This window comes from Pezoporus flaviventris, unplaced genomic scaffold (genome assembly GCF_033815535.1).
Source record: "Pezoporus flaviventris isolate CSIRO_AGI_PZ_B2104156 unplaced genomic scaffold, CSIRO_AGI_Pfla_v1 ptg000457l, whole genome shotgun sequence".
Classification (NCBI taxonomy): domain Eukaryota; kingdom Metazoa; phylum Chordata; class Aves; order Psittaciformes; family Psittacidae; genus Pezoporus; species Pezoporus flaviventris.
The window spans coordinates 138,579-163,594 of NW_026893004.1; the positions used below are offsets into that span (position 1 = coordinate 138,579).

Consider the following 25,016-nt stretch of genomic DNA (forward strand, 5'->3'; position numbering starts at 1 on the left):
CAAGGGGTGGTCACAGAAGGAAACACTGCAGTGCAGACGTTTCCTGGCCCTGAGGATCAGTTCCCAAGATCTGGAGTACATCTTTGTGTGCTGTAAAATGTTACTGTATCTAAATGCAATTTGTCATTCTTGAATTGTGTGACATGGTAATGACTATGGAAATGATGAAAAGTCAGGTTTGGCACCCGTTTGATAGGTATATTCTTAATGCATACATAAGCTGAGATAAGCTCAAACAACGGCTGTCTTGCTTTAGTCCTTTGCAGGACATCTTGTTTCTATTCAGGTGGCTGCAATGAAACGAGGCTGGCTCCAATGTGCCATCAGGGAGCAGAGGCTTCCCTGGGACTCCCTCCTGCCATGCATCATTGATGTGTGATGCTAAAGCTGTTTGCATAGAGCACATGGGAACCAGACCTGAGCAAGGAAGGTCAAAGTGAAGTGAAAGCAGCAGAGCTCATCTCAAGCTTTGTTCACAGTTCTGCAACAGGAGCATAAGTGGAAATTGGGATGGTTGTTAGGACCTTGCTCCTTTCTGATGTGAAAATTGTGCAATGAGGAATAACACTTTAAAGAATCTGGTGTTCTCTCTTGTAAGAGAAACAAATGAATCCAGGAATCCCATTCAAAGACCGTATCTCTCAGTGCATTGTTCTGCTCAGAAACATTATTGTCTGCGTTTTTGTTTTTCTTCTTTCCAGAGCTCTGTGGAGAAAGTGGTGGCTGGCTCTGTCTCCGTTCCTCAGGTGGTCCCATTTGGAATCCCTCTTCCAGGGAAGGCTAACCATGAAGGAGATACAAATGCTCTTGTAGAAATGAAATCAGGTCTGAGTAAGAGCTCTGAATCCAGGTAAAAACTTCTGTGTTCATGTGGAACATTGAGCCTCCAGACTTTGTTTGCATTTCATGATGATTTTTATGAGGGTGCATTTCATTAAGGAACTTAGAAAATTAACCACCATGTTTAAATACACCAACTCGACTTGCACTGAATTCTATGCATTCAAACAGTATTGCTGACATATGAGCTGTCTCATACATGGCAGCAGTCTCGATTGTTTTCAAGATCAAGTTCATAAGCCGTTGCATTTTGCTTTGACTGCAAAAACCAGTGTATGAAAGTACAGTATATTTGGTTAATTTCTCATCCACGTCCCCTTGTGCATCATTGGCCTTCACCCACAGCCCAGAGAGCTGGGCTTCCTCAGCCTGGAGAAGAAAAGGCTCCTTAAGGGGGGAGACCTCAGAGCAGCTCCCAGAGCCTAAAGGGGCTGCAGGAAACCTGGAGAAGGGCTTTGCACAAGGGCCTGTAGGGGCAGGACAAGGGGAATGGCTTGAACCTGCCAGAGGGGAGACTGAGATGAGCTCTTAGGCAGCAGTTCTTCCCTGTGAGGGTGCTGAGGCGCTGGCACAGGGTGCCCAGAGAAGCTGTGGCTGCCCCATCCCTGGCAGTGCTCAAGGCCAGGTTGGACACAGGGGCTTGGAGCAAGCTGCTCCAGTGGAAGGTGTCCCTGCCCATGGCAGGGGTTGGGGTTGGAACTGGATGAGCTTTAAAGTCCTTTCCAACACAAACCAGTCTGGGATTCTGTGACTTTGTTCAATACCTTTAGCACTGGATGTAATTCTTAAATGATGAGCAAAATGAACCATAGATTTCTTCAAGTGCCAGACATGTTAGTAAGGCTAAGACTGGAAAAGTAAATTGTGTTTTCTTGGCAGTGTCAGGAAACCTGACCAAATTCAGGTTCCTCTTCATGCTGCAACAACAACCACTGCATCTTCAGGACCTGCGCATGCACCTTGTTCCAGTGCTAACTAGTGCGGTTAGTTAGTAACTACTGCTTGAGTCATAGCTATAGAATCATGCCTCAAACTTTGAACAGTGGCAGGCGTGGGCATATATGTAAGAGCACCACATTTGTACAGTGGTGCCTGTAACTGTCTTCTCTCTGGCTTTTTAATGTTACTGAAAACTAACTTAGTATCTTTCTGGCCTAGTTTTAGTTGTCAGTAACGTCACTCTTTCCAGTTGTCTTCCTGTTTTCTCAATAGCCTTTGAGCTGTAAGGATCGGTACCAGCAGCTGTGGCTATCAGCTTCAATGTTTCTAGTGACTTTGCTGCTTCAGACTCTAACCAGGAAAATACTGAAAACCTCTTGAGAGCCTTAATGACATGATGTGATGTGGCTTTTTCCTCAGATGGCACCATATCTTGAATGCAGACATCTGCTGCCAGTGACTACACCCGCTTGCATTGGATGGGAGTCACCAATAGCTCCACAGATGCAGCCCCAAACCAACATCTGCATAAAGGTAATTGAGAATAAATCTAACAAAAGAGCACTTTACCTCCATGCATGCATGTTTCTAACAGGTGACTTCTGTAAAAATAGTTTGATCCAGCTTTGGTTGCTCTAATTGCATTGTGAGAGCTTTAAGGGTTAGTAGGATTCAAACCACCTTGACTAGAAATAAGCATTAAAGGTAAACCGTGTAAGCTGAGGAAGGCATCTTGAAGAGCAAAGGAGTCAGTTGTGTGAAAGACAGGACACGTGCACTTGTGTTCAGTAGGGAGGTATTCTGTGATTCTGTCATTTACAGCCTTAATATTACTGATCATTTTAAGTTTCTTAAATATGTCCTCATTACTCTGCTTCCCTCAGTTGATTGTAAGTGCTTGGCACAGATGGGCTGGCAGGACTGGGGCAGTGGGGAGATGCCCAAAAGGCTCAAGCGCCCCAGTAGTGAGTGATCCAAAAGTGCTGGTGGGCCTAACTAGACAAAATCTGCCCTCCAGAATGCTCCTTACCCAAGGGTATTGGCCCAGGTAGAGGCTGTCCTTCACCCTTGCAGTCAGGGGAAAGGGTGTGAGAAGGAGTGAACTGATACTGCATGTCCACAACTGGTAGATTATAGGCACTGCCGCAGACTGGTGTTTTCTGGCAGTCCTGATGCAGGTGCAAAGGCAGGCCTGAACTATTTGGTGGCAACCATGAAAAGAAAACAGCAGACTCATGATTCTCAGCTCTGGTGGAATCTGGCTTGTGAGATACAGTGACTGTGCATGGGCACCCTCATGGGGATAAGAACCGTTTTCCTTGCAGACACTGGACTTGCTGCTTTGTGTGAGTGCAGTGGCTAAGCAAACTGGCACTAGTCTATAGAAACATCTGGAGGTATTGATGCTGCATCTGCTGAGGGAACTGTACCGTAGTTTAAAATGAATTGTCAGCAGGATCCATGGATTTGTGATGGACAGGCACTATGGCCTAACTAGCACCTGAAGCCCACGGCACAGACTTGAAGGATCTCTTCTATCTGCAGGGGTGAATAAGCACAGCACTTTGTAAGATCAAGTCCTCTTCTTATTAGTGTTGTTGACAGTTTGCAGATACCATGTGAAATGCATTCTTTCTCTACTTAAAAGGGAATTTGTCAGGCCTGTGGCACAGGAAATCTTCACCATAAACACTGTGTGACTTGTGCAAGCAAGCTGCTTGAAGCACAGATGCTGAGGCTTCTTCCATCAGTCACAGTAGGGTTAATCAAATCAAAGCACAACATTCTTTTTCTCTGGAAAACTGAAGTCATAGCCCTGTGTCCCTGTTATAAAAGCAGAGATGCCCTCCCTCATGGGCTATTCAAGGCCCGTACTCCCACAGATCATCCATCACAAACGTCCAGCTAAACAGAAGCTTACGTTTGAGTTTCTCCTGTGGAATTCAGGATTGTTTGTGCCATTATGAAAGCTGAGAAGGCTCTTAGAAAATGGGTAGTCTTGGCTCCAAGGGAGTTTTTTTGTGTTCAGATTATTTTCTATTGCAGTAGAAAACTTGAGTGTCTACATCAGGAAGGCAATTTTTGTGGTTTTCAATTATTTTGTGAAAATATTTTTTCATACTATTCTTTTAATCTCCATTTGCATCTCCATCTCTACGTGCATACAGCTCCTCTACTTGGATTTGGCTGTGAGCGTGTAATGGATGGGAACCTCGCTGAGAATTGATTCCCTCTCATGACTAAGAGACATAACAGTGTGATTTTGTCACAGTGTGTTTCGCAGAGTGCATATGTATATGTTCATGGTGACTGTTTGTCAGAAAGAGGCAGGAAACCATGAGGGTGCAGCTGTTTTAAGAGCTTCCCACTTGGGCAGGCCGGGGCGCCTGGCCAATGCTCTGGGTGTGGCCAACACTGAGATGATGAGAAACTGCACGGCCCCACGAGTAAACAGTGACAGCTGGCATAAAGCCCCTTGTGTTTCTAAGGGCATAAAAGCAGGAGCCTCTTGTAGCCAAATCTGAGGCCTCACCTGTGGGTGGATGCGCCTTGTAGGAACTTTCCCTGTAACCTGCTCCCAGCATCAGCTGCAACAGGGCTTTCCAGCTGAAGTGTGGGCCTGGAGGATGGTTGGGTTCTGACTGCTGATGTGTTTCTTCAGTCTCTGTTCTCTCTATGCAGTATTGATCTGGTGCATTGCCAGTTGTCCTCTGTACTTTACTTATATTTTTATACACAATTTGTATTATTTTACTTATTTACTATACAGGGATATCTGCCCAGTTTGCTTTAGTGTGCTTGTTTCATCCACTGCATGATACATAGCTAGGGTGTGATCGTTTTGTTGAGTACCCTGCCTGTCAGCAGAACACTTGTGTACCCAGCAACCTCCCTGCCTCTCTTACAGACACCAGGTCCTGCTGCTTTCCACAAGGTGGAGCTGGACATCTACGGAAAAGGACCTACCATGTATGTACACGATGGAACCAAAAGCAGCCTTGGAGGAGACAAAGCAGGGAAGCCAGGGCCAGCAGACTACCGCCCAGGAAAGGTAAGGCAGCCTGCCCACCTCTCCTCCTCTGCTTCGCAACTACCAGCCTTTGAGCATCCCCACCTTCTGTTGGGGCTTCTGAGCACACGACCACCTTAGCGCAGTGACCAGTCACAGGACAGCAGGCGTGCTCTCCTGTCTTGGCCCAAAGCTGAGCAGAGGGAGGCCAAGGAACACATCTTTGCCTCTCCACTAGCTCAGCTGTTAATTAATCTCAGCTATAAACATCATGCAGGCATGGGCTTAACTTTATTGATGTTTGCACATAGACCTGCAACAAAATAAAGTGATTGAAATTGAGTGAAGTTTCTGTCAAGTGACAGCAAAACATAAAATAAAGCAGTGTGAGGAGGGGCATCTGTAGCAAGGATGGATTTTATTGTTTAAGTGAAAATCGGATGTTATGGGCCAGTGGTGCCCTGTGGCAGCTTCTCACAGCTGCAGCTAAATGACAGCTGACACAAAGGGCTGTGAGCAGCTGTAGCCTGTTAGGAGCAAGTGGAAGTGAAGCCAGAGGTAGTGTATGTAAGGAATGGAAGGAGAGCAAAGACAACTCCTAATTCAAGGGTATTGCCAAAGGTTAATGTTGCTAATTCAGGCTGTGGCTGATGACAAAGGCCGTGGAAGCAGTCCTGGCTCAGCTGGAGGAGTTCACCGTTGATTGCTCACATGCATGGTGTGTTTGGGTCACTCCTAATGCTGTCTCTTGTAAAGCCAGTTTGCTTCAGATGTCAAAGGGAGGAATAGCAGAAATGTATGAGGACTTGAAAGGTGAACAGTGGAAGGGAGCTCAAATTATCTACCTGTGAAAAGGATGAAAAGGTAAATATTAAGATAACAAAAGATCCAAGTGATCTGAGTTTTTTTTCTTTCTCCACCTGTGTTTCTCTGAGAAAATAATATGCTCCCCAACATAGAGCTTTCAAAGAAGTGTGTTGGTTAACCGGTGCGTGGAACCAGCTGTGGAGTGTGGCAGACATGCAGATATGACTAGCATAAGCAACTGTGATTGCTCAGAGGCCTTACTGTTTCTGCTTGAGTCATTCTTCTGGGTACTGTGGACCCAGGTGTAGCAGGGATGCTTTATCAGAAATGAGTTGATATGAATCCACCCTACCAGTAGTTCAGTTTTATTAGAAATGAAGGTCACTGAACATTGGCTGGTCAAGGGAATATTAGCCTCGAACTTGTCCAGACCTTGAGAAAACTTCATAAGTAGTGATCACATTCTTGCCTGGTTCATATTTGCATGACTGTACTGAACTCCCCAGCTGCAGGTCTGTCCATAAATTGCCCCCTGAGCTTTCTGTGATAATGAAATCAACACTTTAAATGTGGACTTCTTAACCATAACCTACTGATGTTGTCAGATCTGATACTCATACACAAAGTGGTTAGGACTTATCCTCTATTAATGGAAGTTTTTCCAAAATGTTTTGCTGGGTTTCTAGTGTAAGGAAAGCAATAGAAAACACTGTTGGCATATATTGCCCCTGCTCTGCAGCCCGTTGAACCCTGAGGCAACTCTTACATGTCAACAGCAATAGAAATTACTACTAGAAAAACAGCACTAAGGGCCAGGTACTGGTGTAGGAAACCCCCTTGCTTCCAGAAACTGGTGATGTTTTTTCAAAATTTTTACAGTTTTCAGCAAATGATTTATCAGATGCCACAAGTTTAGGAATAATAGTAAGGTAAATGTGAATTACTGGATCAGAGAACCTGGAGTGTCTTGCAGGGCATGGAGAACTTTAATTTTACATCCAAAAGGGATAGGAAGTTTTATATTTATTTTTCTTGAACTTTGATACAAATTGTTATTGTTACAGAGCTTTTTTCCGGATCATATGATACCTTTTCCAAGTGAGACCCATGCAGCTGTAAGCCACTCTGGGATATTACAGGTGTGTAATCTTTGAATGAAGATGAGCCAGCATAGCTTAGAATTTCTTATTGCCTGTTTTGTTTTTTTGAGAGCATAATTCTTTGCCACTGTTGGATCTGTTCCTAGGTTATGAATATCTCAAAATATGGTTAATATTTTTTTCCTCATGAGATATGAAGTGTTGTGTCCCTGCCAGACAGTTACTGTATGACCGCAGTTGGGAACTTACGCATTCTTTCAGAATCACGGAGTGTCAAAACAGAAGATGAAGTAGAAATGGTTAATGCCTTTCTTGGGTATTTCAGGTGAAAGACCCTGTTTCCTTAAAAAGGTGGAGTGCTGCAGTACTTGGCATATAGTTAACAGCAGGCATTGGTAGGATAATGAGGAAATGGTAATGTGATACAACCGGCTATAAAAAAAGGCTTAAAAGGTTAAACTTAATGAGTAGAAAATTCAGACTGACTAGTGTGATTTGTTAGCTGGAAGGCTACTGTAGCCTTTGGGAAAAAATAAAAAACGGTAGATCACTCAGTGTTAGTCATCTTTAAGTGGACACAAGATTTTAACTTACAGTGGGAATAGATTCACAGAATGACCATATCAGGGATCATCGTCTTACTTCCCAAAGGGGTGAAAAATGAGTAATAAAGGTGGAAACATACTCATCACTCTTGCTTGCTTGTCACTAGAAAAATTAATAGAAGAACTTTCACTGGTCTTAAGACAACAAGCCTATGTGTGAGTTTTGGGGATAAAGACTGGAAAGGCAACATAAGAACACAAGATTTTAAAGGTAAAACTAAAATATTAAAGCTAGGTTGTTGAGCGTTTTTTTTTAATCGTATAAATTCTACTCTAGCATCTGCCAGTAAAGGAAAAACATTGAACAACCAATTCTCAAGACATTCCTCTGTATTAAAAAGTTATATTCTCATAAAAATGGATATTTAGTCAGGAGGTTAAGCTAACCCCAAATGGATTAAAAATGTTTCAAATTAAATATAATTGACACATACAGAACTAGATTCTGTAAATAATTTTTACAAACCTAAATAAAAAGAATGAATTTCTACAGATGCTGCATATCTAATGAAAATTGGTTCACTTTTGCTACCCAAATATCAAGTAGATTTTGCAGTGTACCATAAACATTTGATTTAGATGCTCTTGCCCATATACGATATACAGCGAATGTGCAGAGCTTGTGGGTAAGATTAAGAATCATTCTAAATAGGCAGTGGTTACACCCCATTTTGATAGATGGAAAAATCTGTTGTGAATGCTCCTCTGTTGCTGTTTTATGGTGCATTGTCTGTTTAATTGTATTTTGTTCAATAAGACTTAGGAGGCATGAGGCAGAGAATACCTTTGTGAATTGTGCAGTCCTCACGCACGTTTCAGCAGAAGCTGTTGGGTCAGTTGTTTACAGCCAGTCGCTATATCCTTGGAGACTTTTGCTAAGACAAGTTAACAGTCGTGGTTATTATTTGTGATGTGCTTGGTCAAGTATCAAGAGAGACATTAGTTTTAACTCAGTGCTTACAAGTGATGAAAAAATCACTTCTGATACTTTCATAGTTTTTTGTGGATTGAGCGGTGAGCGAGTAAAATATTTTTCAAGTATGTTTTTCTTGACTTTCATTGAAAGTGAGTATTTTGGCTGATGGCTTTAAGTCAGAACATCTGAATAGCCTCAGAACAAAAAAACAGTTTAACTGTCTGCTATCCATTTAGCATGTGCTAAGTGAAATTGCTAGGTCTGACCTATATCAAATGTGTGTGCCGAAGAGCGGTTTGACCTGTAGCGTAAAAATAAAGTGTGTCACTATTAGAATTAGAAGCCATATTTATTAGAATATGGTTTCTCTGAGACGGCACTGTGTATACATGTCTAGTGGTAGGCGGTGTGGGTCATCTGGAAGACTTGCTGTAGGCTATCGTTGCAAATCCGGTGCTTAAAAACATTTCAGAAAGGAAGGTAGCATGAAGCTCTTAATCTGAGGCCTCTCTCATTCATGACAGCATTTCCAATGAATGGACTGCACAGTCTAGAGTGTTGTCAGAACTGAGTCGTTAGTAGGTGATATCCTACCCTCACTGAAGTCAATAAGGTATTGGTGGTTTTTTTTTTTATTTCCTTTGAAGGGTCAAAATTTTATCCTAGATTTCTTTCTTCCCCCCCCCTTTTTTTGTTGGGTTGGGTTGGGTTGTTTTTTGTCTGTGAATAACATTTCTCCAATTTTTAATTTTGGAGGTTTTTATATTTAATTGTATTTGTAACATATTTTTTTTCACTATGCAGTATGTCAGTGTTTTAAATTTAACAGTGACACCTTCAAAAATAGAAGATTGAAATTACTTGAGTAATCACAGTTCTTTCTGGCTTTGTTTTTAAGAATAAACCTATTCCCCTCCCACTGCCCACTGCTTAATAGATGCAACTGATATTCAGGTTTGGTCGGTAGACTTGAGGTTCAGAGTTCTGTTGGCTGATTTCGCAGCTTCTTTCTAATAGCTTTTTACATGTAATGTGAATACGTTAGAAAAAACTATTGTAGACAGCACACGTCCAACCTATCTTCCAGAGGAATAAAAAGAACCTTGCACCTGGTGTAGGATATATTAAAGAAGGGAGCACATGCCTTTCCTAAATAAGCATAACAAAATAAATTTTATATATGCAAAAATCAAGTTAAAGACACAGCAGGGTTACCAAGACAGGCACTCATCCTTTTGTGAAATGTAGAATTCCTGGTAGTGACTTTTCCTTTTGGCCTTCCCCATTGCCATCTCTTGCCCCACTCCCCCATGTTCTGAGTTGTTCTCATTCTCTGCCTTCACAGATTTGAGAGTTAAGCTTTGTTTCTCTAACCATTCTGCCACAGAAAGTCTCTCTGTCCCTGAGCAGTTTCCCATCTGATTCTGTTCCAGATTTCAGGCTGAAATAGCCGTGCACAGAACTTCAGTCTCTTGTCAATCTCCTCGGCATGTTCCAGTCTGCCTTTCCTCATTTTCCATTCTAGGTTTTTCTGGCCTTTCTGCCAGTCTAAAGCTCTCTGACCGACTGACGTCAACAGGAGACAATACTGAGAGTCAGTAACAGCTCTTCACTGGAACTGCTTGGGGCCCTAGAATTCGTCAGCAGGTTCAGGGGAAAATCCTGCTCATTCCCAGCAGCATTGGGCTGGATCATTGCCAACTGTCGTCACATCTTTGAAGAAATCAGTCATCAAATTCAAACTTGATTCACAGAGCCTTGGGAAAATGTTGGCTTCTTTGACTGTCAAAAATAGTGTGTAATGCTTGAGAAGCGTCCACCTTAGCAAATATTTTCCATGCTACTGCAACCTGGCTTTCATTCAAAATGTTGCAGATGCAGACAGATAAGGTTTCTGGTTATGAGTATGGCTCTCAAACTTCATTGCATTTAGTGACATCTAGAGTTTCTGATTTTTGTTATATTAATGTGAGACAGTGCAATGTTTTTTCCTATTCTGTTTTCTCACCTGTTGATCTGTTTTTTTACCAACAAAAGGCATTTATTTTGCTTTGGTTTTTGTTCAGATTGGTTTTAAGTTGGTTGGCTTTGCAGCTAAGCAAATCATAATTGAGTCCGTGGTGCTGTCATACGCTACTCTCGGAAAGACATGGTGACATTTGACACCAGCCTACAAATCATGTTATTTATTTCACTGCATGGGAGAGAGGGTGCAAGTTTGTTTCTGCGTACCATGTGACTGGTAATCCCTGCCTGCAGCATACCATCATTTAACTCCGCAATTCATCTTCCTGTATTGAGGACTTATCTTATTTTTCTGATATTAGTCATATATTGAGTATCTGTTTGAACAGGGATCCATTCCCCTAGTAATAAATTTGTACATAACTCCGTTAAGAAAAACAACCAACGAACAACCAAAAAAAAAAAAGAAAACCCTACTGTCGTGGTTTAAACCCAGTCAGGTAATTCGTTCGCTCACTTCCCCCCCCTTTCTTGCCCTCCCCCTGCTCTCGGAGGGAGGACGGAGAGGAGAATCGAAAAGAATGCAACTCCCACGGGTTGAGATAAGAACAGTTTAGTAACTAAGGTATAACACAAATCACTACTGCTACCACCAGTGATAATAATGGTAAAGGAAATAACAAGGGAAGAGAATACAACACCTCAGCACCAGCCGACCGATAACTTGCCCCCCTCAGCCCAACCAAGCACCGACCGATACCTCCTCCAACCCTGCAGTCCCCCAGCCCTTCCGGCTAACTCCCAGTTACCTCCTGGGCATGACGTGCTGTGGTATGGAATACCTCTTTGGTCAGTTTGGGTCAGGTGTCCTGTCTCTACTTCCTCCCGGCTTCCCCTCCTCCCTGGCAGAGCATGAGGCTCACAAAGTCCTTGGCCAAACCAAAACATCGCTATCAGCTCTGTTCCCAGGCCGAAAGTCAAAACACAGCACTGCACCAGCTACCAAGAAGGAGAAAAATGACTGCTACTCCTGAACCCAGGACACCTACCAAAACCAAGCGAGAACAAAAATCCAAAGGAAGTGATCTTTTCTACTATCTTTAGTTCTAGGTGTTTATTGCATTCAGTTCTGACTCTGAAATATTTTTCCTGCACATTCCTTCTGACGTTTACTAGTTTAACTTCAGCTTGCTCAGGTTGTACTTTCTCATACAGTCCTCAGCTGTCCTAGAGAGGAAAGATGGATCTGGGATTGCGTTTTTCCTGGCATTATTGCTACTTTATTGTAATCGATAGCATGGGCACAATGATGACGGTTGAAGCTGAGCTTTGTATTTTGTATTCCACTTCGATCTGCTGAGTAAGAAAAGTTTTTCATGACAGCACTTGTGGTTTGAAGCTCTTACGACAGAATCATAGAATAGTTTGGGTTGGAAAGGACCTTAAGTTCATCTAGTTCCAACCCCCCTGCCATGAGAAGGGACACTTCACACTAAAGCATATCACCCACGGCCTCGTCCAGCCTGGTTTTGAACACTGCCAAAGATGGAGCATTCACAACCTCCCTGGGCAACCCATTCCAGTGCCTTACCACTCTAACAGGAAAGAATTTCCTCCTTATATCCAAACTAAACTTCCCCTGTTTAAGTTTTAACCTGTTATCCCTTGTCTTATCACTACAGTCCCTAATGAAGAGTCCATCCCCAGCATCCCTATAGCCCCCCTTCAGATACTGGAAGCTGCTCTGAGGTCTCCACGCAGCCTTCTCCAGGCTGAACAGCCCCAACTTGCTCAGCCTGTCTTCATTACAGGAGGTGCTCCAGTCCCCTCATCATCCTTGTGGCCCTCCTCTGGACTTGTTCCAACAGTTCCATGTCCTTTATATGTTGAGGACACCAGAACTGCACACAATATTCCAGGTGAGATCTCACAAGGGCAGAGTGGGGGGGCAGGATCACCTCCTTCGACCTGGTGGTCACGCTCCTTTTGGTGCAGCCCAGGATACGGTTGGCTTTCTGGGCTGCAAGTGTGCACTGCCTGCTCGTGTTCATTTTCTCATCAGCCATCACCCCCAAGTCCTTCTCCACAGGGCTGCTCTGAATCTCTTCTTTGCCCAACCTGTAGCTGTGCCTGGGATTGCTCCCACCCAGGTGTGTAGGACCTTGCACTTGGCATGGTTAAACTTCGCAAGGTTGGCATCAGCCCACCTCACAAGTGTGTTGAGGTCCCTCTGGGTGGCATTACTTTCCTCCAGCATATCAACCAAACCACACAGCTCGGTGTCATTGGCAGACTTGCTGAGGAGGGCGCACTCAATCCCACTGTCCATGTCAGCGACGAAGATGTTAAACCCGGTCCCAACACCGATCCCTGAGGGATGCAACTTGTTACTGGTCTCCAGCCGGGCATTGAGCCATTGACCACAACATTTTGCGTGAGGCCATCCAGCCAGTTCTTTATCCACTGAGTGGTCCATCCATCAAATTGATGTCTCTCCAATTTAGAGACAAGGATGTTGTGTGGGACAGTGTCAAACGCTTTGCACAAGTCCAGGTAGCTGACATCAACTGCTCTACCCCTGTCCATCAGTTCTCTGGCCCCATCATAGAAGGCCACTAAATTGGTCAGGCAGGATTTCCCCCTAGTGAAGCCCTGCTGGCTGTCACCAAGCACCTTGTTGATTTTCATGTGCCTTAGCATGACTTCCAGGAGAATCTGCTCCAAGATTTTGCCAGGCACAGAGGTGAGACTGACTGCTCTGTAATTCCCTGGTCATTCATTTTCCCCTTCTTGAAAATGGGGGTTATATTTCCCTTTTTCCAGTTGTCGGGAACTTCACCTGACTGCCATGATTTCTCAAATATGGTGGCCAGTGCCTTAGCAGCTTCATTCGCCAGCTCCTTCAGGACCCTCAGATGGATCTCATCAGGACCCATGGACTTGTGCCCATTCAGATTTTTAAGATGGTCTCGAACCAGATCCTCTCCTACAGTGGGCGCAAGGTCTTCATTCTCACAGTCCCTGCATCTGCCTTCCAAGACTTGGGTGGTTTGGTCAGAGCCTTTGCCAGTGAAGACCGAGGCAAAGAAGTCATTCAGAACCTCAGCCTTCTGCAAATCCTGTGTAGCCAGTTCTCCTGAGAGCTTCCTGAGGCGGCCTACATTCTCCCTTGTCTGTTTTTTATTTGCTATGCACCTGTAGAATCCCTTCCTGTTATCTTTAACATCCCTAGCCAAGTTTAATTCTAACTGAGCCTTAGCTTTCCTAACCTGGTCCCTAGATTCTCGGACAACATCCCTGTACTCTTCCCATGCCACCTGTCCTTGCTTCCACCTTTTATAAGCCTCTTTTTTCCTTCGAATTTTCCTCAGGAGCTCCTCATCTATCCAGGGAGGTCTCCTGGCCCTCCTGCTGCACTTCCTTCTAGTTGGGATGCAACACTCCTGAGCTTGCAGCAGGTGATCCTTGAATATCAACCAAGAGTCTTGGGCCCCCCTGCCCTCTAGGGCTATATCCCATGGAGCCTTACTAAGCAGGTTCTTGAAGAGGCTAAAGTCTGCTCTTTTGAAGTCCAGGGCAGTGAGCTTGCTGCACACCCTTCTCACTGTCCTGAGGATCTCACATTTGACCATCTCATGATCGCTGCATCCAAGGCTGCCCTGGAGCGTCACATTTCCAATGAGCCCTTCCCTGTTGGTGAGTACGACGTCAAGCATGGCACCTCTCCTTGTCGGCTCCTCTATTAGTTGCAGAAGGAAGTTTTCTTCCACACAATCGAGGAACCTCCTGGATTGCTTGTGGCGGGATGTACCATGCTTTCAACAGATGTCAGGGTGGTGGAAGTCACCCATGAGAACAAGGGTCTGTGAGCGTGAGGCTTTTGCTATCTGCCTATAGTGTGCTTCATCCACAGGTTCTCCTTGATCAGGCGGTCTGTAACAGATCTCCACAGTAATGTCTCCCATAGCTATATTCCCTTTAACCCTGACCCCCAAACTCTCTGTTAACTGCTCACCTGTCCCCAGACAGAGTTCCATACTCTCCAGCCTATCCCTAAGATAAAGGGCAACTGCACCTCCCCGTCTGCCAGGCCTGTCTTTTCTAAGTAGCCTGTAACCTGATGCCTTCCTCCCCCAACACATCTAGTTTAAAGCCTCCTTGACCAGCCTGGCAAGCCTCCTACCAAAACTGCTCTTTCCCTTCTTGATCAGACCAGCTCCACCAGCCCCCACTACACCTGGCCTGCACATTTGGGTCCTGTGTTCTAGGCACCCAAACCCCTGACTATGACACCACCCTTTTAAGCAGTTATTAACCTGGCTAATCCTCCTGGCTTTTTTTAGGTCCTCCCCTGTATCCTGGAGAATGGACGAAAAGACCACCTGAGCTCCAGAGCCCCTAACCACCTCTCCCAGTGCTCTGTAGTCCTTCTTTATGTTCCCCAGGCTACTACTGTCTATATCCCTAGCCACCCACATGTATCACCAGGAGTGGGTAATAGTCCGTGGGACTTACTAGAGCAGGCAGCCTCTCTGCCACATCCCTGATCCGTGCCCCTGGTAGGCAACACACCTCCCTTGAGACGGGGTCAAGCCAACAGACGAGTGCTTCTGTCCCTTTCAAAGTAGAGTCCCCTACTGTTACACCTGCCACTTTTTCCTGGCAGCACCAGTAGAGATCTTTACCAGTGCATAAGCCAGCTGTTTCTGGCTTGAGTGCATTTCCTCATTACCCCCCTTCAGAACAGCAAAGCGGTTCTGCGTGGGGACAAGAGATTTAGGAGGACGCCCCTTGCTTTTTGTTGTCCTCTTCTTCATTTTTTTGTTGTTCTTTTTTTGTCACTAATTCCCAGCTTCCCGGGTTAACGGTTTCCTTCTTTCCTCCATGAACTAGAGGGGACGCTTGAGGCCCCTGCACAGTTTGGGCCGGGAGCAAGCATTCCTGCTTACTCTCAGCTTCCCTGACATCTTGCAGCCTATTGAAGGCATCCCTCAGCTCAGCCACCTGCTGCAGAAGGACCTCGACCACGGAGCACCGAGTGCAGCCCTGCCCATTGTGCGCCATTCCCTCACAAGACCACTGCAGGTGCTCTCTACACTCCGAGCTCTGCACTGCAGCCTCCCCTGCCATCAGCTCTGTCTGGGTGCCTATGCTGGCCACCACCGGGGCAGGCAGAGCAGAGCTCTCGGTCCGGGCCCTGGTCATACGACGAGTGCTCACCATCCTGCTCGCCTACTCTGCCTCGACCCACTCTGCCTGCTGTGTTCACTGCATTCCTGGTCACTTGTGCACCCACTCAGGGCTGGTGCCGCTCCTCTTTTCTCCTCCCCCTGTGAGTCACCTGATCGCATCAGCTGAGCTGCTGGCTCCTTGGCAGGTCCTGTCGGACTTGAGGTTCCCTTAGTGGCTTTTGCCGCTCTGAGTTGAGGCCTCTGGATGCTGATCTCCCTTCTCCGGTGTTCAAGGCATCCTCTTTTGAGCTACTCACCTCAGCAGTTGAGATTGGCCTTGGCCAGTCTCAACACCTTGGTCAACCTCAACGCCCTGGCCAAGCTCAACGCTTTGGCCGACCTCAGTGCTTTCGTCCATCCTCAACACCTTGGCCACCCTCAGTGCCTCTGGCAACCTCAATGCCTCTGGCAACCTCAGCACTTTGGTCAACCATAATGCCTTGATGAACCTCAATGCCTTGGCCAACCTCCACAACTTGGTCAGCCTCAATGCCCTGGCCAACCTGAACGCTTTGGTCAACCTCAACGCCTTGGTCAACCTCAGTGCCTTGGCCTACCTCAGTGCCTTGACCAACCTGAATGCCTTGGCCATCCTTAATGCCTTGGCCAACTTGAAAGACCTGTCCAACCTCAACGCCTTGGTCAGCCCCAACACCTTGGCCGACCTCAGTGCCCTTAGGGGGATTGCCTCAGGGGCACTGCGACCCTGGTGCTGGAGGCAGTGGGAGGGCAATAGGACCCTGGGGCGAGGGGAAGCGGGCGGGCAGTAAAACCCTGGGGCGGGAGGCAGCGGGCGGGATCTAGGACCCTGTTACCGGAGCTATAGGGGTGAGCCCTGGGACCGGTCCCTGACAGGCAGGAGGCATCCGGCAAGCACTAGGACCCTGATTCGGGAGGCAGCGGGCGGGCACTAGGACCTTGATAACCGCGCTTTAGGCGCGGGCATCGGGACCGGTCCCTGCCAGGCAGGAGGCAGCGGGTGGGCGCTAGGACCCTGGGCGGGAGGCAGGGGGCGGGCTCTACAACCCTGATACCGGCGCTGTGGGGGGGGCACTAAGACCCTGATACCGGCGCTGCAGAAGCGGCCATCGGGACCAGTCCCTGCTAGGGAGGATGCAGCGGACGGGCGATAGGACCCTGGGCGGGAGGCAGCGGGGAGGAACTGGGACCCTGATAACGGCGCTATAGGGAGGGGCACTGGAACTGGTCTTTGGCAGGCAGGAGGCAGCGGGCGGGCACCAGCACCCTGATGCGGGAGGCAGTGGGCGGGATCTAGAACAGTGTTACGGGAGGCAGCGGGCGGGATCTAGGACACTGATGCGGGAGGCAGAGGGCGGGCACCCCGACCCTGATACCGCGCTATGGGAGGGGGGCCTGGGACCGGTCTTTGCCAGGCAGGAGGCATCCGGCGGGCATTAGGACCCTGATGCGGGAGGCAGCGGGGGGACACTAGGACCCTGATAACGGCGCTGTAGGGCGGGGCACTGCAACCGATCTTCGCCAGGCAGGAGGCAGCGGGCGGGCACTTGGACTCTTGGCGGGAGGCAGCCGGCGAGCACTAGGACCCGGTTGCGGGAGGCAGCGGGCGGGCTGTAGGACCGTGTTACGGGAGGCAGCGGGCGGGATCTAGGACCCTGATACCGGAGCTATAGGGGTGGGCACTGGGACCGGTCCCTGCCAGGCAGGAGGCATCCGGCGGGCACTAGGACTCTGATTCGGGAGGCAGCGGGCGGGCACTAGAACCTTGATACCGGCGCTATAGGAAGGGCCACTGGAACCGGTCTTTGCCAGGAAGGAGGCAGCGTGCGGGCACTACGACCCCTAGGAGGGAGGTAGTGGGCGGGCACTAGGATCCTGTTACCGGAGTTCTATAGGGGCGGCCATCGGGACCGGTGCCTGCCGGGCAGGAGGCAGCGGGTGCGCACTAGGACCCTGATACGGGAGTCAGCGGGGAGGCACTAGGACCCTGGAATCGCAGCAATGGGGGGTGACTGGGACCCGTCCCTGTCCGGCACTAGGCAGCGGGCGGGCACTAGGAACCTGGGCGGGAGGCAGGGGGTGGGCTCTACAACCCTGATACCGGCGCTATGGGGGGGGCACTGGGACCTGTCCCTGCCAGGCAGGAGGCATCCGGCGGTCACTAGGACCCTGATACCGGAGCTATATAGTGCTGAGTATGCTGGGGTTTCTATCGGCGCCCTGGGGGTGTTATGGGGGCTGGGGCTGCTGGGGTGCAATGGATGCTGTGGGTTCTGTGGGTCCTGGAGGTGCTGGATCTGTTGTGGTGCTGGCAGTGGTGGGGGTGTTGCGGGTGCAGTTCATGCTATGGGTGCTGTGGGCTCTATGGGTCCTGTGGGTTCTATGGGTGCTGGTGGTGCAGTGGGTGCTGCGGGCTCTATAGGTGCTGCGGGTTCTGCCTGTGCCGGGGTTGCTATTGGTGCTCGGGTTCTATGGCTGCTGGGGGTTCAGTGGGGTTCTGTGGGTGCTGGGGCTCTATGGGTACTGGTGATGCTGGGAGTTCTGGGGGTGCTGTAGTTGCTATGGGTGCTGGGGGCTCTATGAGCGCTGGGGGTTCTATGGGTGCTGTGAGCTGTATGGGTGCTGGGGGTTCTGTGGGTGCTAGGGGCTCTATGGGTGCTGTGGGCTCTATGGGTGCTGTGGGTTCTATGGGTGCTGGGGCTGCTATTGCTGCTTGGGTTCTATGGGTGCTGGTGGTTCTGTGGATGCTGTGGGCTGCTATTGTGCTGGGGTTCTATGGGTGCTCTATGTCCAGTTCTATGGGTGCTGTAAGGCAATGCCCTCCTTGTTGTAGGGGTGCAGCAGCACAAGTCCCTCGTGGTCACCTGTAACTACGAAGCCTGGCGCCATGGAGTGAAGAAGTCGATGTCCCTCAAGGAAGCCATGGAGAAGTGTCCTCACTTGGTGCTGGTCAACGGAGAAGATCTCACTTCCTATAGGGAGATGTCCTACAAGGTCATAGGTAGAGAGCAACCACTTTGGTACATCCCATAAGAGCAGCATTTGATGTTCTCCTCTAGAAGGATGTCTTCTACTAAAGGATGCTCCAAGCTGGCCTTGGGCCAGGGATGGAGCAGCTCCAGCTTCTCCATCCAACCCATCCCAATGTCCTACAAGGTCACAGGTAGAGTGCAACCACTGCGTTACATCCCATAATAGCTTCTGATACTCTCCTCCTTGAGCCCACCTTCTAAAGGGTGCTCCAAGCTGGCCTTGGATCAGGGATGGAGCAGCCCCAGCTTCTCCATCCAACCCATCCTGATCATCCCACCACCCTCACAGGGAAGAGCTCTGGACATAGGGGTGGGTTGGAGCACCCTTCCCTCATCGGTGGCCCTATTGGAGCTCCATCCATAGGGAGCCGTCAACCTCTTGGAATCAGTCGTGTCCCTCTTATCCCGGGGTTGTCTTCTCCTCCTGGAGCTCCCGCGGGAACATTGTCCGTTGGTGGGAAGACTTGGTTGGGATGAGAACTTCCTGGAGATCATGGATGGAGGCTGCTTCCATCCAAGCAGATGGGCTGGGATCCCTGTCTCAGGCCACATCTACAAGGAGCAAGGTGAGTAGCCCATGGTCCGCCTTGTCTTCAGAACAGCCAGAGAAGGGGTCTTGGGAATGTCCACGGATCCTGGAATAGCTTGGAGAGGACCTTCAGGGTCCATGGGGGCATCAGGAGGAGGAGGAGCTGGAGGGATGGGACCATGGGAAGCGTGGGATGGGATCTTGGGAAGTTCGTCCCCATGAGGCTGGTAGGACCATGGGAAGCGTGGGATGGGATCTTGGGAAGTTCGTCCCCATGAGGCTGGTAGGACAATGGGAATCTTGGGATAGGATCTTGGGAAGTTCTTCCCCATGAGGCTGGTGGGACCACAGGAGGTGGGAGATGTCCCATCGCCAAGGCCAAGCTGGAGCAACCTGCTCCAGTGCAAGGTGGCCCTGGCTGCACTTTAAGCTCCATCCGTCCCATTCCATGATCTAGGAATGTGCTTCCACTTGATCCAGGTGACCAAACCCTTCTGCAGGAGCGGAACGCCACCCCCTGGAAAACCCATGGAATTTAGGGTGCCAGGTGGGTGCTAGGGTCCCATCCAGGTGGGTGCTGGGGTCCCATCCAGGTGGGTGCTGGGCACCCAAGGACTTCATCCTTGCATTAGACCCAATGCTTGCGGTGTCCTTTAGGAGGCCGGCAGAGCTGGCTTGGGTTGACGGCACCACCAGCATGGATGGGATCTCTCCCGCTTCCCATTATCCCATCTTTCCCACAGGGAAGAGCTCCCATCCCAAGGACCCCTGGGATAGGTTCTGAAGCTCCATGTGTCCAAGGTTCATTCCGTATCTCCCTGCTTCAATTCCTGTTGGGAATCTGGGATAGAATCCAAGCGATGGGACCCCTTCTGCTCTTCGTTCTTTAGTGATGGAGATTCCTTCCCAGAAGCGTTCCTCGGAGGTGGATGTCCAGGAGAAACTGGGAACGATGCCTCCAAGCCTCTCGGAAAGGTCATGGTCGCTCTTCCCAATGGGAATGGCTTGGAAAGGGCCTTCCTTATGGAGTAAAGAGGGATAGAGGGGGGCTTCGTGGTGTCCTTGAGGGTCTTGTCCAAGCTCCTGATCCCATGATCCAATGATCCATGATCCACTGCTATGGCAGCTTCCATAGACCCGGAATAGCACTTACTTCTTGGTGCTCCATGGAATCCACCAGGATGGGAGGCAAGCCCGCGCTCCATCAGGAATGCCGCCGCATCTCCTTCCCAGACTTGGGAAAGAGAAGCTTGGAATGCCTCCTCCAATCCTGTTCTTTGAGGTCATCCCATTTCCAACTCTTTAAGCTTTGGGGATCTTTCCCATTCCTTGATCCCATGGAAAAAGGGGAGATCTTCAGAAGCTCTTCCCTATGGGGCTGCTGGGACAATGGAATGGGGTGGAAGATGCTCCGACCTCCTTTGTCTTTGCTTCTGATGTGGAGGCTATGAGGACATGGCTGGAGCATCCATGTGGGAATGGCCCTGAGGGCTGGAATCATCTCCCATTGGAATCGGGCTTGAGTGGACATAGGAGGCACTGAAACCAGGATGCTGGTTGTTGTGGGTGCTGGGGGTTCTATGGGTGCTGGGGGATCTATGGGTGTGATGGGTGCTGGGGGTTCTGTGTGTGCTGGGGGTTCTATGGGTGTTATGGGTGATGGGGTTCTATGGGTGTTGGGGGCTCTATGGTGATTTGGAGAAAACTCCAGGAACAAACTTGCCAACAGAGTTTTCAAGCTGACAAGCAGGTATTCTTGATTGCGGCGCCAGGAGATACGGGCTCCTCCTAACGTGTGTCTCTCAATTGCCACGCAAGCCGTCCTTTTCTAGCCACTGGGCATACATACCTATTCACGAGGCTACGTATGGGTGACATAATTTTCCAGGAGGTTCCCCGCCTGCGTGCAGAATTGTGGTGGTGGTGGTGGTCTCTGAGGATCGTTTACTTCTTCCAATGATCTTCATCACTTCTGGCAGCCTTTGAAGCACGCGCAGTAGATGCTCACATCAGTTTAATTGGCTCGTTAGCACCAGAGACATAATAATCCTCCTATCCTCCTACTTATCAGGTAGTTGAACTGTAGCCCACCCTGGACATCTGCAGTTCCCAGATACTCCTTATCCCCGTGTCCTGTTCTTCTAGACTTTTTCTTACAACTACGTCAACTGCAACGATTTCTCTTGTGAGAATTCTCAGTATGTTTTCTAAGCTGTAGTCTATTTTTTTTCTCTCTGTGTCATGCACCTCAGTAATTTTCCATTGCTACTGTTACAAAGCCATCAAACTTAACATTACTTAAAACTAATTATAAGGGTTTCTATATTCCATTTTGTGATTTTGTGCCCCCTTGTTTCAATGGGTGCTGGGGGTGATGCGGGTTTAGTCTGTTTTTACCGGTTTCCATCCCTTTTTGTCCATTTCCATGCGGTTTTCCCCATTTCCCACTTTGGGAAACCCACTTTGAACCCATTCAAGCGCAGTTTAAGCCCAAACCCGGCCCCTCCCTTTCCCGCCCCCTTTCCCCACCCCCTCCCTTTCCCGCGCTCCTTGGCCCCGCCTCCTGCGCTGGCCCCGCCCCCCGGCCGTACCACAGCACCACCTGGTAGCATCCGGTAACCACGGCAACGGGAGGGGGGCGTGGCTGCAGCTGCGGGCCAATCAGATCGAGCCTGCCCCAGGTACTGCCCCATACAGCCTTCCCCATAGACCCTGCCTCATAAAACCTGTCCCATAGAGCAAGCCCTATAGAGCCAGCCCCATAGAGCCAGCCCCATGGAGCCTGTCCCATAGAGCCTGCCCAATAGAGGCAGCCCCATAGAGTCAGGCCCATAGAGCCTGCCACAGGTACTGTCCCATAGAGCCTGCCCCATAGAGTCGGCCCCATAAAACCCGTCCCATAGAGCCTCCCTGTCCTGGTTTAAACCCAGCTAGATGGCTTGTTCACTCACTTCCCCCCCTTCTTGCCCTCCCCCTGCTCCCAGAGGGACGGAAAGGAGAGTCAAAAAGAATGCAACTCCCACGGGTTGAGATAAGAACAGTTTAGTAACTAAGGTATAACACAAATCACTACTGCTACCACCAATAATGATAAAGGAAATAGAAGGGAAGAGAATACAACACCTCAGCACCAGCCAACCGATAACTCACTCCCCAGGCCCGAACAAGCACCGACCCATACCTCCTCCAACCCTGCAGTCTCCCAGCCCTTCCGGCTAACTCCCAGTTACATCCTGGGCATGACGTGCTGTGGTATGGAATACCTCTTTGGTCAGTTTGGGTCAGGTGTCCTGTCTCTGCTTCCTCCTGGCTTTCCCTCCTCCCTTGCAGAGCATGAGGCTCACAAAGTCCTTGGCCAAACCAAAACATCATTGTTATCAGCTCTGTTCCCAGGCCGAAAGTCAAAACACTGCACTGCACCAGCTACCAAGGAGGAGAAAAATGACTGCTACTGCTGAACCCACGACACTCCCCCATAGATCCTGCCCTATAGAGCCAGCCCCATAGAGCCTGCCCCATAGAGCCTGCCCCATAGAGCCTGCCCCAGGTACTGCCCCACAGAGCCTGCCCCATAGAGCCTGTCCCATAGAGACTGTCCCATAGAGCCTGTCCCATAGAACCTGACCCATAGAGCCTGACCCATAGCTCTGCCCCAGGTACTGCCACATAGCACTGCCTCAGAGAGCACGCCCCAGAGAGCCAGCCCCAGAGAGCCTGTCCCATAGTGCCTGCCTGTCATGGTTTAAACCCAGCCAGACAGCTCATTCAGTGACTCCCAGTGAGAGGTGCCGGGCTGGAAGCAACCGAGGCCTGTGTCCCCCACCCCAGGGGCTCTCCCCTTCCCTGCTCCCGGAGGGATGTGGAGGATAATTGAAAGAGTGCAACTCCCATGGGTTGAGACAAGAAGAGTCCAGCAACCAACGTACAACACAAATCACCACCGCTACCACCAACGACAACAATGATAAGAGAAAATAAGGGAAGAGAACACGGTACCACCCGCTGAGAAACGAGTCCGACTCAGAAGACCCCGTGTCCTTCCAGATAACTCCCAGTTACCCCCCGGGCATGCCGTGCTGTGGTATGGAGTACCTCTCTGGCTAGCTTGGGTCAGGTGTCCTGTCTCTGCTTCCTCCTGGCTTCCCCTCCTCCCTGGCAGAGCATGAGGCTCACAAAGTCCTTGGCCAAACCAAAACATTGCTATCAGCTCTGTTCCCAGGCCGAAAATCAAAACACTGCACTGCACCAGCTACCAAGAAGGGGAAAAATGACTGCTACTGCTGAACCCAGGACAACATACCAGCAAAACCTTCATACCCATGCTCTTGAGCCAACAATAAAAACCAACAGCCGTTCTGTTCTGTAGTGAGCTGTGCCTCACAGAATCAACGTCTCAAAGCAGCCCTGGTGTCCAGTGGTTCCCTTTCCGGGCTTAAATGTTCCCAGTCTGTTCCCAGTGGCTGGAAAGCCTGGTTGCTCCCGCAAGGATACGCTCTCTGTTGACTGATTCTCCAAGAAGAGCCCGGTTAACTGGGCACAGTTCCCACGGGTTAACTTCAAACCGGCAGTGAATTGGCACCAATCTTCATTGGCAGCCGTCACTTGTATAAACGGACAGGTTCATCGTGTGGGGATCCGTCGGAGCCCTCGTTCTGTGCAGACACAAGCACAGCCTCTTGTGGAGACAGTGTTCTCCCAGGGGAATGGATATTTGGTGCATGAACTCTGACTAATCCCAAAAGATACAGCAAGGCCATGAGAGGCCCAAGGAAGCTTAAGCAAGCAAGATAAGAAGAATCTGGAATTCACTGAGTTATGAGAACTGTGGACTGTTGGCAAGCTTTTGAGGTCAAGTTCTCACACCTGTGCTTAACCAATTGGTTGTTAGTCACTAAGGGTGTTCAAGACATGTATCCAATCATAATACGCCAAATCCCTGTAAGTGCATGTAAGCAGTAGTATATAAAGAGTTAAGGCTTTGCAATAAACGGCTTTGGTCTGATCAGATTGATCTCTGACTGAGTCCATATATTTTCTGCGGAAGGTTTCCTGGCTGGAAAGGCTTTAGAGGAGCTGTGGCAAAGTGAGTTGCTTTGAAAGCCTTCCTGAGCTGTCAGCTAGAGCACCATCAGCTGCTCTGGGTGTAGTGACATCCTGCAGGTGGTGTTGGGAGCGGGACACAAGGTCATGTGTGACCCTGAGGTACAAAGCTCCTCTCCCTGCTCACCACTGGGGAACCAAACCTCAGCCTTACATTGAATTTCCTGCTTCAGGTGTACAACGAGCAGATCTATGACCTGCTGGAGCCCAAGGGACCTCTAGCTATCCGGGAGGATCCTGAGCGAGGAGCTGTGGTTCAGGGCCTCTCCTTCCACCAGGTAGGCATTAAAATGGGCACACCAGGTATAAGAATGGGCAATGCTGCACCTCCACCAGTTCTGAAAGCAGATGTGTCCTGGAGATAGGGGGTGTCTGAAGATAGGGGGGTGCCACCTGCACAGCTCTTGGCTGGCAGCAAACATGAGCCTGAGCTGAAACGAGGCCCACGATGCTGCAGGATGCCAGAGCTGTTGGTGCTCTGTGTTGGGTTGTGTCTGTGCCTGCAGGTGGGGCACACTGGTATCATCCCTCTCCCTGTTCTGTCCCAGCCTGCATCAGCAGAGCGGCTCATGGAGATGTTGGCCAATGGCAACAGAAACCGGACGCAGCATCCCACTGATGCCAGTGCTGTCTCCTCCTGCTTGCATGCCATCTTCCAGGTGAGGGCTGCTGGAGGCAGTGTCACTGGGGGTTTGTGCTTAAAAAGAGATGAGGAAGCAAGGCCATACCAGGACCGGGGTTCCTGCCACTGCTCCTCATGTGCCACGGGGTAAAGCAGAGCGGTTGTAGCCCTGCAAAGAGAGGTATGGGGCTGAACAGGGCCCTGGCCACGCTGCTGCAGGACGGGACGTACTGGTCACGCTGGTGGCCACACCTCCTGGCCAGCTCCATGCTCTCAGCTTGGTGCTCTGCCCCTTGGGGCTGAAACTTCACTGTGTGCTTTTGACTCTTGTTGACTCAACG

The 25,016-nt window shown here is 49.4% G+C and overlaps 1 protein-coding gene and 1 long non-coding RNA gene across 2 annotated transcripts in view; both read left to right on the top strand.

Annotated features, from left to right (window-relative positions):
• The first annotated feature begins 639 nt into the window (after positions 1 to 639).
• LOC133263767 (uncharacterized) overlaps positions 640 to 25,016 on the top strand; it is a 159,434-nt gene continuing 135,057 nt past the window's right edge. Inside the window, exons 1-2 of the long non-coding RNA XR_009741531.1 lie at positions 640 to 850; positions 2,200 to 2,313. This is a non-coding gene — a long non-coding RNA (uncharacterized LOC133263767). The remainder of the gene's footprint in view (positions 851 to 2,199; positions 2,314 to 25,016) is intronic.
• Positions 4,748 to 25,016, top strand: part of LOC133263769 (kinesin-like protein KIF18B) — a 31,002-nt gene continuing 10,733 nt past the window's right edge. The window contains exons 1-6 of the mRNA XM_061443646.1: positions 4,748 to 4,831; positions 15,157 to 15,220; positions 15,759 to 16,082; positions 18,226 to 18,386; positions 24,227 to 24,331; positions 24,602 to 24,712. Of these exons, the coding sequence (XP_061299630.1) occupies positions 4,748 to 4,831; positions 15,157 to 15,220; positions 15,759 to 16,082; positions 18,226 to 18,386; positions 24,227 to 24,331; positions 24,602 to 24,712 (849 nt within the window). The remainder of the gene's footprint in view (positions 4,832 to 15,156; positions 15,221 to 15,758; positions 16,083 to 18,225; positions 18,387 to 24,226; positions 24,332 to 24,601; positions 24,713 to 25,016) is intronic.